General features: G+C 48.0%; 1 protein-coding gene across 1 annotated transcript in view; it reads left to right on the forward strand.

Annotated features, from left to right (window-relative positions):
- trip12 (thyroid hormone receptor interactor 12) overlaps positions 1–14,203 on the forward strand; it is a 196,322-nt gene that overhangs the window by 150,491 nt on the left and 31,628 nt on the right. The window contains 1 exon segment of the mRNA XM_038817547.1: positions 2,262–2,461. Within this exon segment, the coding sequence (XP_038673475.1) occupies positions 2,262–2,461 (200 nt within the window).

The following is a 14,203-nucleotide window of genomic DNA, read 5'->3' on the forward strand; positions in this document are numbered from 1 at the left end:
TCTCGTTTTCCTCTCCCAAATCCTTGTTGTGAGATGAGTGACCAGGAAGAGCAGCTTCCACTTGCAGGAGGTAAACCGCACGTCAGCGGGTTAGGGTGCGTCAGGCAGCTTTAAAATGGTGTCAAACTGGCACAAGACTACTTTAAAACATAATTTCTGATGCTAAATGTGAATACAGCCCATGTTAACTGACTGCCATTAAGAGGAACAATTTGAAAGGGGGAAATTTAAAATAGTGAATTGCTGTACTTGGGCGAGTTTACCCCTGTTAACTTTTGCTTTTCGGTTCATGACTCTTTCCCACCATTGAATAGTCTCCGGAGTGGATTCAGTGTTTAGTCACCAGTTACTTTGATCCAAGTAAAATTCAGGTGTTATCTGAGAAATAATGACCAACTCAGGTTCTCATAATGGATGAGTAAATGAGAACATCAGTGACAGCAGTTACCTTCCCTGTGTCTCTGGTTAAGTTTGATTTTATTTTTTTCAGTTATCTTGCCTGGTGCCAGAACATTGATAAACATGTTGAAACAATTATTTAAAATATGCTGCAGTGTGCTTCTTTGTCACAAGATGGTGCAATTTTCATACAATAGGCTAGATGCTTAGAAACCATGAAGGACTTTTATGCAATATGCTTCAACACGCTTAGTTTTGTAGAACTAAATGAATTCTGCAAGTTTATTTCATTCTTCATTGAAGTCTTTCAAATTCATTATTCTTTAAGTGGTTTGCCCTGTCAACATTCCACCTGTTCTAAAATTAGTCTTTTCAAAGTGTATTAAATATCAATTGCTTTATAAATTACAGGAGTAAACTAAGAACATGGTAGGCCATTCAACCCCTCGAGCCTGGTCTGGAATTCTGATTGTGGCAAATCTGAACCTTAACATCCTCCATTTGCCTTGGCCTTGTAGGCCAAGGACAGCACGGTAGCATTGTGGATAGCACAATCGCTTCACAGCTCCAGGGTCCCAGGTTTGATTCCCGGCTTGGGTCACTGTCTGTGTGGAGTCTACACATCCTCCCCGTGTGTGTGTGGGTTTCCTCCGGGTGCCCGGTTTCCTCCCACAGTCCAAAGATGTGCAGGTTAGGTGGATTGGAGATGATAAATTGCCCTTAGTGTCCAAAATTGCCCTTAGTGTTGGGTGGGGTTACTGGGTTATGGGGATAGGGTGGAGTTGTTGACCTTGGGTAGGGTGCTCTTTCCAAGAGCCGGTGCAGACGCGATGGGCTGAATGGCCTCCTTCTGCACTGTAAATTCTATGATAAACCTTTTGTTGATTCTGCGTTGCACTTCTTCCAACGCCATTGTCAATTCTAGCTGTCGTGTCCAGAACTTGTACTGTACTGCAGGCATGCTTTTACCAGGGATTTATGTAGCTGTGTCAAACATCTGACTACAATGTTTTTAATGGGCTGTATACATGGACTATTACATTTCTTTTGAGCCCCCCTCCCCACTGTTCCTAGATTTTCACTTTTTTTAAAAACAAACTGCTCTGAATTATCTGATGAATTATCTGAAATCAATTCCTTGTGATACCGGAATTGAAATCCATGGGCCAATGTTTTGCCCTGTGCACTATATTGGATTTTGTACTCTTGCCTATATTATTATGCCACCAAACTTTTGCTATTGACAAATTTCATATGTAGCTCTTAAGGATAGGCTGTCCAGAAATACATTTCTTCATTCATTTAGCTTTGACGTCCCGCAGAACAGAAACCAAAGGAGGCACTCTTCTATCTCTCTGTAGCTGGAGCAAGTGAGAGTTAAGTACTTCGACTACTTTGGAAATGAGCCCACTTATAAGCGCACAATACTTGCGCGCCAGGCAATCTGGCAAGTGCAGCCTTGACCCCATACATAATTCTTCAATCAGCCATAGTTACAACCCATGCCTTGTTATAATCTGTTAATCTGGCCTCCTTTATCTGTCCCAAGCAGTTAGACCTCAAGTGTGGTGTCTACAGCTTGTAGCACTCTACTCAAAGATGAGGTATAGATTCTGACTAAGTTAATTCATCATTGAAAATTCTACCTAAGGCCCTTGGCTGAGCTGAAGACTGAAACATAATTTCACCCCAGCTTAATCTTCAATGAAAGTAAATTCACTGTTTCTGATCCTTAATATTTACTGTTTTAATTCATAGCCAGCTCATTTTATCAATTCAGTGTTGCAATGAGGAATTTCTTCTAAACTAACATTCTTAAAATAATTGGTTTACTTCCATTTTGCACTGTTTTGTTCTCTTAGGCTGCCCAATTCTTGAATTCAGGGAGTGTGAGGCACAGATTACAGTTTTACATAGGAGATCACTTGCTGCCTTACAACATGACTGTATACCAAGCTGTCAGGCAGTTCAGTGTGCAAGCTGATGAAGAAAGAGAGTCCACAGATGATGAAAGTAACCCATTAGGAAGGGCAGGAATATGGACGAAGACCCATACAATATGGTACGTATTAAATTGAACCAGCAGACTTTGGTTGCTCAATGTGGGGGCAGCACATGGGGTGTTTCTCCCGTCAAACGTTTTTACAAGTTCTTAACGTGTTAGTATATTGTTATTTGCTGCCGTGAAGATTTATTAAAAAACTTGAGGAACAAGGTTTTTTAAAAATATGCCCAAGAATTTAAAACATACAGGTTGGAAAATATTAAATGATAAAGATACCCCTGCCGAGACTACTAAAGTTAAGATGGCAACCAACACTCCCACACTTCTAACAACCGAAACACAGCAAAATTCTGGTCACTGAGCTTGACAAATCTTAAGTTTGGCTCTGGAGCTGAAAGGTTTATTGAAAGAATTGCTGGGTCCACTTGGTCCTCCCTTGACACCATTAGTTTAGCTGTCGACTTGCTCACCAGCACCCATACTGACTTCAAGACGGCCCTTTCAGCAACAGGAAGGGTCCAGACTGATTCTGGTGTACAAGGAGAGTGTTGCAGTTGTGGGGCAAAGTCAATAACCTGGAAAATCAGACAAGATGACAAAACCTTAGCATTGTTTGTATATCAGAGGGGACTGAAGGTCATGCCCCAACACAATTTATGTCAGAATTATTCAAAAAGGTGGTGCCGTATTCTCAACACCCAGAGCTAGACTGAACCCACTGTACCCTTCAGCTGAAACCTTGTCCTGGTAGCCCCCCATAACCTTATTGTAGCCCAGTTCCAGCGCTAGAAAGATAAGAAGCTTGTTTTTCGGTGTGCAAAGGAACACTGCGATGTTACTTATCAGGGCCATTCCCATCTACCGAGAGTACAGACCTGGTAAGGAGGCATGCAGCATTCAACCGCAGTCCACGCTGTACAAGAAAGGAATTGGCTTCCGACTGAATCACGCTGACCGTTTCCGCAATATATTTAGCGGAAAATATCACTACTTTGACGCACCAAACAAGCCAGACCTTTCCTTCAGTGGTGCATACTTACTCCTTGGCTGCCATACTAAATTTATGGTTTTGCGTTTGGATATCGTGTTTGAATGCCTGTATAGACCATTTAATATGCACAAAATCAAGGACATGTTTACACTAGAGCTCTTAATATGTGGTAAGAACAAGCAACTCTCCAATTACTTATTATATAACGTAGCTTGTATGTCAGGAATATATTCCGTTAACAAGGGTGGTTCGGCAGCGGGTGTCACGTAAGACCGAATACCTGCTGCTTTTCTTGTTTATAAACACAAGCTTGGGATTTGATTCAAGGTTTCATTTTGATAACAGTTTATCATCACACTGTTGGGTTTTTGTTCTCGTGATTTGGGAGTGTGATGATTGTTCTGGGGATGGAGTTGACAGTAATCATTATTGTATATGGCCATTTTCTTTATGTAGCAGATCCTCTTGGCTTTCCTTTCTTTTCCATTCAATTTACTGACCCTTTACTGTGGCATGGTAGCACAGTGGTTAGCACTGTTGCTTCACAGCGCCAGGGTTCCAGGTTCGATTTCTGGCTTGGGTCACTACGGAGTTTGCACATTCTCCCCGTGTCTGCGTGTGTTTCCTCCGGGTGCTCCAGTTTTCTCCCACAAGTCCCAAAACACGTGCTTGTTAGATGAATTGGACATTCTAAATTCTCCCTTTGTGTACCCGAACAGGCTCCGGAGTGTAACATTGCAGTGTTAATGTAAGCCTACTTGTGACAATAATGATCAGAAAGTCCTCCTATACATATGACTAGCTCAGGCGGTCAGGGGCACTCGATCAGATTAATCAAATGGAAAGTTAGGGTTAAATGACCCAGTAAAACATTCAAAAGTGTTTTCTTATCTCAACAGCCTTAAACTGATGTTGCATTTCTTTGTAAAATTCCAGCTTTAATGGCAGAGTTAAGGGGATGGAAATTTTAAAATGACAAACGTATACAGTTCTCCCCCTTAAATGTAACCTCAGACTCTGGTGAATGTTGTACGATGTTCGTGGCAGACGTTTTCAAACCCCTGTAGTTTTGGTGAATGTATGTCTCTAACTGGGACAGTACAAAATTTATCTCACCACTTTTATCTTCCTTTCCTAATCTAGACAACCACCATCATCTTTTTGGAGGGCATCTAAACTGTGTTATAGATCCAAAGCTTGATTGCTCAAGACCAAATACCTTTGTCCCTCTGGCATTTCCAAGGCTCTTTCTGCCTTTTATGACTCCAAATGGGTTGGGTGGATCCTTGATGTTACCTCCACCCGGTTCCAAGGGACTTTTCTTGTTGTTCCTCCCCGCCATAGTTAGACCAGACCATACTCCCCACTCCTTCGAACTGGCTCTTGCATTCAGAGCTAGTGATTGGCCTCCATGGGCAGTTAACACATCACCACTATCTGACTAGAAATTTTGTAAATCTATATATACCAGTATAGACGTTTTTATTAAAACAGTCAAATCTGGGAGTGACACACTGGCGCAGTAATTAGCACTGCTGCCTCAAGCCGCCGAGGCCGGTCCTAATCTAGACACCCATGTGGTTGATTGCATATTCTCCTCCTGTCTGCATAGGTCTCACCCTCACGACGCAAAGATGTGACGGGTAGGGGGATAGGGCTCGCTAAATTGCCCCTTAATTTGAATTTTTTTAATAAACCAGTCAAATCTGATTCCAACACCCCATCAGTATCCTGGGAGACCCATGAGGTGGTTCTCTGGGGAAATGTAATTTCTTACAATGCATATATTAATACACAAAGAAAATCAAAACAACTGAAATTGGTGGATTCAATTTTAGAAATAGGCTGTCAATATTCCACTGCCCCCACACTCCAAATTATATACAGACAGGCTAAAGCTCCAGACCCAATTTGACTGACTTTCCACAAATAAAGCTCTGCACATGAGGGGAACATCTACAGGGACAAATCTGGACCTTCTAGCCTACCGGCTCAGGTGCGTTTATCTCCAAGAACTATGACTGTTCCCATAATACCACTGACCCCTTTTGATATTAATTTGGCCTTCGCTTCCTTTTATTGTAACTCCTATAAATTTGATCTTCTGTAAGATAGCATGGCAGCGGCTGACTTGCTAAATAATTTGGACATCCCATCTGTAGATATGGACAGGAGCAGAGACCTAAGCGACCCGTTGCGCCTGGATGAGGTAACAAGCTGCATTAAGTTGATGCAAAGTGGTAAGGCCCCAAACCCTGACTTCATCCCGAATAATAATCTTTATTGTCACAAGTAGGCTTACGTTAACGCTGCAATGAAGTTACTTTGAAAAGCCCCGAGTCGCCACTCGGGCACCTGCTCGCAAAAACAAACCCCCTTAACAGACCCATAGCCCCCCCCCCCCCCTAGTTGCTGCTGAGATTGACCACCCTCTAACACTCCGCCAGGAAATCCAGAAAAGGCCGCCACCGCCGGAAGAACCCTTGTACCGACCCCCTCAGGGCAAACTTGACCCTCTCCGGCCATGCCGTTAATCCAGGATTCCGGGCTCGGGGGCTTCGCGTCCCTCCACTGTAAAAGAATCCTAAGCCAGGCTACTAGAGACTCAAAGGCCAGGATACCGGCCTCTCTCGCCTCCTGCACTCCCGGCTCCGATGCTACCCCAAAGATAGCGAGCCCCCAGCCCGGTTCCACCCTGGAACCGACCACCTTGGACAAGGTCCCCGCCACCCCCTTGCAGAACCCCTCAAACGCTGGACACGCCCAGAACATGTGGGTGTGATTCGCCGGGCCTCCCGAACACCTCCCACACCTGTCCTCACCCCCGAAGAACCAGCTCAGCCTGGCCCCAGTCATGTGCGCCCTATACAGCACCTTCAGCTGAATTAAGCTGAGCCGTGTGCAAGAAGAGGACGAATTCACCCTCCACAGGGCATCCGCCCACGTCCCCTCGTCGGTCTCCTCCCCTAGCTCCCCCTCCCACTTTGCTTTCAGCTCCTCCACCGAGGCCTCCTCCCCCTCCTGCATCACCTGATAAATTGCCGACATCCTACCCTCACCGACCCTCTTCCCCGAGAGCACCATATCCTGCACCCACCTTGGCGGCAAGAGCGGAAACTCCGCCATCTGGCACTTAACAAACGCCCTAATCTGCATATACCTGAAAGTATTCCCGGGGGGAGACCCCACTTCCCCTCCAACTCCTCTAAGGTTGCGAACGTCCCGTTGAGGAAAAGGTCCCCCATCCGCCTGATGCCTGCCCTATGCCAACTCAAAAACACACCATCTATTCTCCCTGGTGCAAACAGGTGGTTGCCCTGTATCGGAGTCCAAACTGAGGCCTTCACTTTCCTCCTATGCCGCCTCCACTGCCCCCAACTTTTGAGGGAAGCCACCACTACTGGACTCGTAGAATACCTTGCCGGTGGGAGCGGGGCCATCACCAATGCCTCCAAACTCGTGCCCACACAGGACGCCACCTCCAACCTCTTCCATGTGGCACCCCCTCCCTCCATCACCCACCTACGAATTATTGCCGCATTCACAGCCCGGTAGTACCCACACAGGTTGGGCAATGCCAAACCACCTACCTCCCTGCCTTGCTCCAGGAATACCCTCCTCACTCTCTGGGTCTTCCGCGCCCACATGAACCCCAGAATACTCTTATTAACCCTCTTTTTAAAAAAAAAAAGCCTTCGGAATCAAGATGGGGAGACACTGGAAAAGAAACAAAAACCTCGGGAGCACCGTCATCTTAACCGACTGGACCCTACCCGCCAGAGAGTGGCAGCGCATCCAACCTCCTAAACTCCTCCATCTGTTCCACCAGCTTCGAAAAGTTTAACCTATGCAGGGCCTCCTAGCTATCTGGACACCCAGATATCTAAAGCGGGGATGGGACGTTTCGGCGTGGACAGTTCGGCGTATCCGATTCGACGGAGGAATTTTTCGGCGGAGGGACGTTTCGGCGTCTAATTACCGAATACGATTGATGTGAAGGGTTTGCTTCGTGTCTAGAATCGTTCAAATGAGCTATTCTAATTGGCAAATTGTCCAATTATAAGCAGTGATTTCCTTCAGTGCAGCTTCTCTCTCTCTATTCTAGTTGTAATAGTTCTAATTGCCAAATAGTCCAATTAGCTCTCTCTCTCGTTCAAATGAGGTATTCCAATTGCCAAATAGTCCAATTATAAGCTTCAGTGCAGCTTCCTTCAGTGATTTCCTTCAGTGCACCCTTTTATTCCAAATGGAAGCGAATATTTTATCAAAACGTGGAAGAAACAAAGTGATACACGGTGGATACCTTTTTATTTTTGACGCAACGAGCAAAGGTGATCCTGAATTAAAGTTTTGGCGATGTGAACAGAAAGATTGATGTAAAGTGAGATTGCATATGAAGGATGGAAAAGTTATTCGCCAGTTGAATGAACACACCCATGAAGCTTCTGCCGCAAAAATAGAGGTTGAAAAGATAAAAACAATTGTTAAACAAAAGTGTTGAAACTCTCGAGCCACCAACCGTTGTGGTAAATGAATGTTTGGCTGGGGCTTCTCAAGCTAGTTTAGCCTTAGCTCCAGACTTGCCTGCAATGCGAAAACTTATAGCTAGGAATCGAAAATTATTAAACAAGGCACCAGCTAATCCAACTGATTTGGAGCATTTAGTTATAGAACATAGAACAGTACAGCACAGAACAGGCCCTTCGGCCCTCGATGTTGTGCCGAGCAATGATCACCCTACTCAAACCCACGTATCCACCCTATACCCGTAACCCAAACAACCCCCCCTTAACCTTACTTTTTAGGACACTACGAGCAATTTAGCATGGCCAATCCACCTAACCCGCACATCTTTGGACTATGGGAGGAAACCGGAGCACCCGGAGGAAACCCACGCACACATGGGGAGGACGTGCAGACTCCGCACAGACAGTGACCCAGCCAGGAATCGAACCTGGGACCCTGGAGCTGTGAAGCATTTATGCTAACCACCATGCTACTGTGCTGCCTGAGTCCTATAAAGTATATGTTCCCCAACTGGGTGTGGAAGAGAAATTCTTATTGGGAGACACTGGAGAAAGCAATAATAGGATATTAGTATTTGGTAGAATAAGCTGGCTGCAACATTTAGTCTACTCAGAAATTTGGTTTGCTGACGGGACTTTCACTATTGCGCCTAGTCTTTTTCATCAGGTGTATGTTATATTGGCTAAGAAGCGTGATGGAGTTAATCCTATAGTTTATGCTCTGCTTCCTAACAGACAAAGAGTAACTTATTTTCGTTTATTTGAGTTACTTAAAACCATCAAACCTAATTTGAGACCGACTTCTATAATTTGTGACTTTGAACAAGCTGCCATTCTTGCTCTGCCAGATGCATTTCCCACCGTTCGCATTAAGGGATGCTTTTTCCATCTAGCCCAAAACATACACAGACATCTTATTTCATGGGGTTTATCTAATCGCTATAAAACCGATTCTGACTTTGCGTTATGGGCTAAAATGATTATAGCACTCACCTTCGTTCCATTAGAAAAGTTGGATGAATAAATGGATACATTAGCAGCAGTTCTTCCTGATGAACTAATAGTCTTGTTCCATTGGTTTGAGGATACTTATATTGGATGACTGAATAGGCGGCGAAATGCAAGGATGACCCCTTTTTTTGCTCCCGAGGTATGGAACCTTTATGAGCGAACTCTAAATAATGAAGATCGCACCAACAATCACGCCGAAGCTGCCAATCGACATTTGAAATATGAGCTAGGAATGCATCATCCTTCAATCTGGAAATTTATTGATGCCTTACGGAAAGTTCAGAAAGGACGTGATGCATTTCTCGAAAAGTTGACAGCTGGATATCCGCCCCCCAAAAAGCTAAAAAAATATCGAGATGCTGATGCACAAATCAAAAAAGTCATCTTGGAAGTTGAATCATTAGACCCTATTGAATTCCTGAGGGGTATTGCTCATAATTACGAAATGAAGAAGTAATTTCTAAGATTAAATAGCTTTACTAGGTTTTTTAATTAATTGGTTTTAATAATACAGTTTTAGCAAAATTTTAAAGACAGTTTAAATATTTTAAATATAGAGATGCTGATGACGTCCAAATGTCCTGACGCCGAATCGGCCACGCCAAATGGGCTACGCCGAAACGTACCAAACCCATCTAAAGCTCCTCTCCGCCCTCTTCAACGGGAGCTCCCCTATCTCCCTCTCCTGGTCCCCCAAGTGCAGCACAAACAGCTCACTCTTCCCAACATTGAGCTTATAGCCCGAAAAGTCCCCAAGTATCCTCAACACCTCTGGCATCCCCCCCGCCGGATCCGCGATGTACAACAGTAAATCATTCGTGTACAGCGACAACCGGTGCTCCTCTCCTCTCCTCTCCCTCCTCTCTCTTCCCCCCCCCCCCCCCCCCCCATGCGCGCACAATCCCCCTCCAGTTCTTCGAATCCCTCAGCGCCATGGCCAGGGGTTCAATCGCTAACGCGAAGAGCAGGGGAAACAAGGGGCATCCCTACCTCGTCCCCCGGGACAGCCGAAAATCCTCCGATCTCCTCCCATTCGTCACCACGCTCGCTACCGGGGCACTATACAGCAGCCTCACCCAGCTAATTAATCCCTCACCAAACCCAAATCTCCTCAACACTTCCCACAGGTAGCTCCACTCCACCCTATCGAAGCTTTCTCTGCATCCATCGATGCTACTATTTCCGCCGACGTCATCATAATGACATTAAGAAGCCGCCACACATTAACATTCAGCTACCTCGCCTTCACAAACCCTGTTTGGTCCTCATGGATAACTATCGGGACCACATCTTCCACCCCCCTGGACAGTATCTTAGCCAACAACTTTGCGTCCACATTGAGGAGCGTGATCGGCCTGTAAGACCCACACTGGAGGGGGTCCTCATCCCGCTTCAGAATCAGTGAGATTATTGCTCTAGTCATCATCGGAGGCAAAGCTCCCCCCTCCCTCTCCTCATTCAGGGTCCTCACTAACAACGGGCCCAGCAGGTCTGAGAACTTATAAAACTCCACCGGGAACCCTTCAGGTCCCGGTGCTTTCCCTGTCTGCATGCTCCCCAGCGCCTCCATCAGCTCCTCCAACTCGATTGGGGGCCCCCAGACTCTACACCCGCTCCTCCTCCACTCTTGGGAACTCCAGCTTGTCTAGAAAGCGGTCCGTCCCGCCCACATCCCTAGGGGACACTGACCGGTACAGCTCCTCGTAAAAGGATCTGAACACCCCACTGATGTCTCTACCACTCCGCACCAGGTTCCCTCCTGCATCTGTGACTCCCCCTATCTCTCTCGCTGCCTCCCGCTTCTGGAGCTGGTGGGGCAGCATCCGACTTGCCTTCTCCCTGTATTCATTTACCCCCCCCCCAACCCCCGCGCCCTCCTCCACTGCGCTTCCGCCTTCCAGGTGGTCAGTATATCGAACTCCGCTTGGATACTGCGACGCTTCCTCAAAAGCCTCTCTTCCAGGACATCCGCATACCTCCTCTCCACCCTTACCATTTCTTCCACCAACCTCTCCCTCTCCGCCCTCTCCCTGTGCGCCCGGATAGATATCAGCTTCCCTCTAACCACTGCCTTCAGCGCTTCCCAGACCACCCCAACTTGCACCTCCCCATTGTCATTAGCTTCCAAATACCCCTCTATGCACCTATGGACCCGCCCACGTACTTCCTCCTGTGACAGAAGCCCCACATCTAACCTTCACAGCGGGCGCTGACCCTTCCCCTCCCCCAGCTCCAGGTCCACCAGATGCGGAGCGTGGTCAGATATGACTATCGCTGAATACTCCGCCCCCACCGCTCTCGGGATTAGTGCCCTGCTGAGGACAAAACAATCAATCCGGGAATAAGCCTTGTGGACATGGGAGAAAAAGGAAAACTCCCTACCTCCTGGCCTCAAAAACCTCCAATGGTCTACCCCTCCCATCTGATCCATGAACCCCCTCAGCACTGAGGCCGCTGCCGGCCTCTTGCCCGTCTTAGACCTCGAACGATGCAGAGCTGGGTCCAACACAGTATTAAAATCCCCTCCCATTATCAAGCCCCCCGTCCCCAGGTCCGGAATCCGGCTCAACGTTCGCCGCATGAAACCCGCATCGTCACAGTTGGGGGCGTGCACATTAACCAGAACCACCTGCTCCCCTTGAAGCCTACCGCTCACCATTATGTATCTACCACAGCTGTCTGCCACCACACTCGACGGTATGAACGACAAGCTCTTGCCAATTAAAATCGCCACCCCTCGATTCTTCGCATCTAGCCCCGAGTGAAACACCTGTCCAACCCAGCCTCTTCTCAGCCTCACCTGATCTGCCACCTTAAGGTGCGTCTCCTGGAGCATAGCCACGTCCGCTCCAAGCCCCTTCAAATGCGCCAAGACCCTGGACCGCTTCACCGGTCCATTCAGCCCCCTTCCATGTGACCAGCCGAATCTGGGAGGGTCTTCCCCCTCCCGCTGCGCCGGTCAGTCATAGCTCTTCCTCGGCTCACCATGTGCCCGCAGAACCCCCCAGGCCTGTTCCCCACGGTGGCCACCACCCCCCCCCCCACACACAAGCACCAGCAGTTCCCCTTCAGCCCCTCCAGCAGCAACCCGGAAACCCCCCCCCCCCAAAAGCTAGGCCCCCCCCACCCCCAGCTGCGTAATCCCTTCCATCGCCATCGTACTTCCGTAAGTCATCCGACTCCTGCTGACCGCGGCTGCTCCCACCACCCCAACAACCCCCCCCCCCGTGTAACACAACCACCACTCCCCCCACCCAGTGCTGGTCCCGCCCACTGCGCCTCCAACGCGGGAAGAAAGCCTGTACTTCCAGCTCAGACCCTGCCCCCCCCCCCCCCCCCCCCCCCCCCAACCCAACACGGGGGGGAAAAGAAGGACGGGTGACCCAGCGGGACCGCGAACAGCTCCCCAGCCTCCACCAGTGGAAAACAAGAAAGCACCCGAATAAATACATAACAGCCCCAAAAAGAAAAAAGGCATCAACAAACACAACCAGAAAAACGAAAGGATACCCAGGAGGACAAGGCCTCCCTACTATGTACATCAGTCCCCAGTCCTCAGTTTGATTCCAACTTCTCTGCCTGGACGAAGGCCTAGGCATCCTCTGGGGAATCGAAGTAGAGCTGGCGATCTTTGTAAGTGACCCAGAGGCGTGCCGGCTGTAACAGGCCAAACTTCACCCCCTTCTTGTGAAGCACTGCCTTCGTCCGATTAAAACCAGCCCTTCTCTTCGCCACCTCCGCACTCCAATCCTGATAAATCCTGATCTCTGCATTCTCCCACTTGCTGCTCCTCTTCTCCTTCGCCCATCTCAGCACCCACTCATGGTCAACGAAGCGGTGAAAACTGACCAGCACCGCCCTAGGCGGCTCATTTGGCTTGGGCTTCCTCAACAGCACTCGATGGGCACCCTCCAGCTCCAAGGGCCCCTGGAACGACCCCGCGCCCATTAACGAGTTCAGCATCACGGCCACGTAGGCACCCAAGTCCGAACCTTCCAGCCCCTCTGGGAGGCCCAGGATCCGCAGGTTCTTCCGACGGGAGCGGTTATCCATCTCCTCCATCCTCGCTAGCCATTTCTTGTGGAGCGCCTCGTGCTACTCCACCTTCACAGGCCAGGCCGAGGAGTTCGTCCTTGCTTTCCGAGGCCTTTTGCCGTAGCTCTCGGATCTCGACACCCTGGGCCGTCTGAGTCGCCATGAGCTTGTCTGAGGCCTTAAACGGTTCCAGGATCTCAGCCTTCAGCTCTCTGAAGCAGCACTGAAGTTGCTCCTGCACCCACTGCTGCCACGCTGCTGGTTCCCCGCGTGCCGCCATCTTGTTTCTCCTGCCTCGCACCTTTCTCTGCTCCAAAGCTGATTTTTTTTTTTACCGCTCCGCTCCTGGTCCAGTCCATCCACCGGCAGATAAGCGCAGTGGATGTGTTCCCACACCGGGAAAAGTCCAGCCAGCACTGCTATGGGCCCCAAAAGACCGAAAACAGCGGGAGCTACCGAACGTGCGGCTTAGCTCCGCATCACCGCAACCGGAAGTCCGGGACTTGTTTTATTGACTTGTTTGTGGATGGGAACTTTGCCAGCTTTAGTGAGCTCGCAGTCAAATTTAATTTACTTAAATCTTGTCTTTACCACTATTTTCAAGCCTGTGCATTTGTTTGCTCATACTGTCCACCCTTTCCTCGACCACCTCCCAAGTACATTGTTAAAATAGATTTTGTCATTGCCTCAAATCAGCAGTGGTTCTATTTCAAGGTTGTGCAATCTCATGATATCCTCTGGACCCTCTCCACAAGGTAAGAAATTATTGGGAAGTGGAGCTTGGGCTCGTTCTTACGGATGACTGACCCTTTTTAGATTCAACTCCTTATCCTCCTCGGTTAAGCTTAATTCAGTTTAAAGTTATGCACAATTCACTTTACCAAGGCCAGAATTAGTAAGTTTTTCTTCCAACACAAATGCAACAGGTGCTCCCTCTCCGTGCAAACTGTACCCACATGTTTTGGCGGGTTTTGGTCATTCTTCTTTGACGCAGTTTCCAAAGTTCTAGATATTGACCTCTAGCCTTGTACTTTGAATGCCATATTTGGAGTCTCATCTGCACTGGTCATTTTCATGAAGACTGAGGCATTTGCTTCATTAATAGCCCACAGGTGGATCTTATTAGCCTGAAAGTTCCCCAAGCCACCCAATGCTTAATACTGGTTGGAAGATACAATGTTTATTCTATATTTGGAAAAGCTTTATATGTCAAAAGAGGATCCACTGAGAATTTTT

Source organism: Scyliorhinus canicula, chromosome 13 (assembly GCF_902713615.1).
Source record: "Scyliorhinus canicula chromosome 13, sScyCan1.1, whole genome shotgun sequence".
NCBI lineage: Eukaryota > Metazoa > Chordata > Chondrichthyes > Carcharhiniformes > Scyliorhinidae > Scyliorhinus > Scyliorhinus canicula.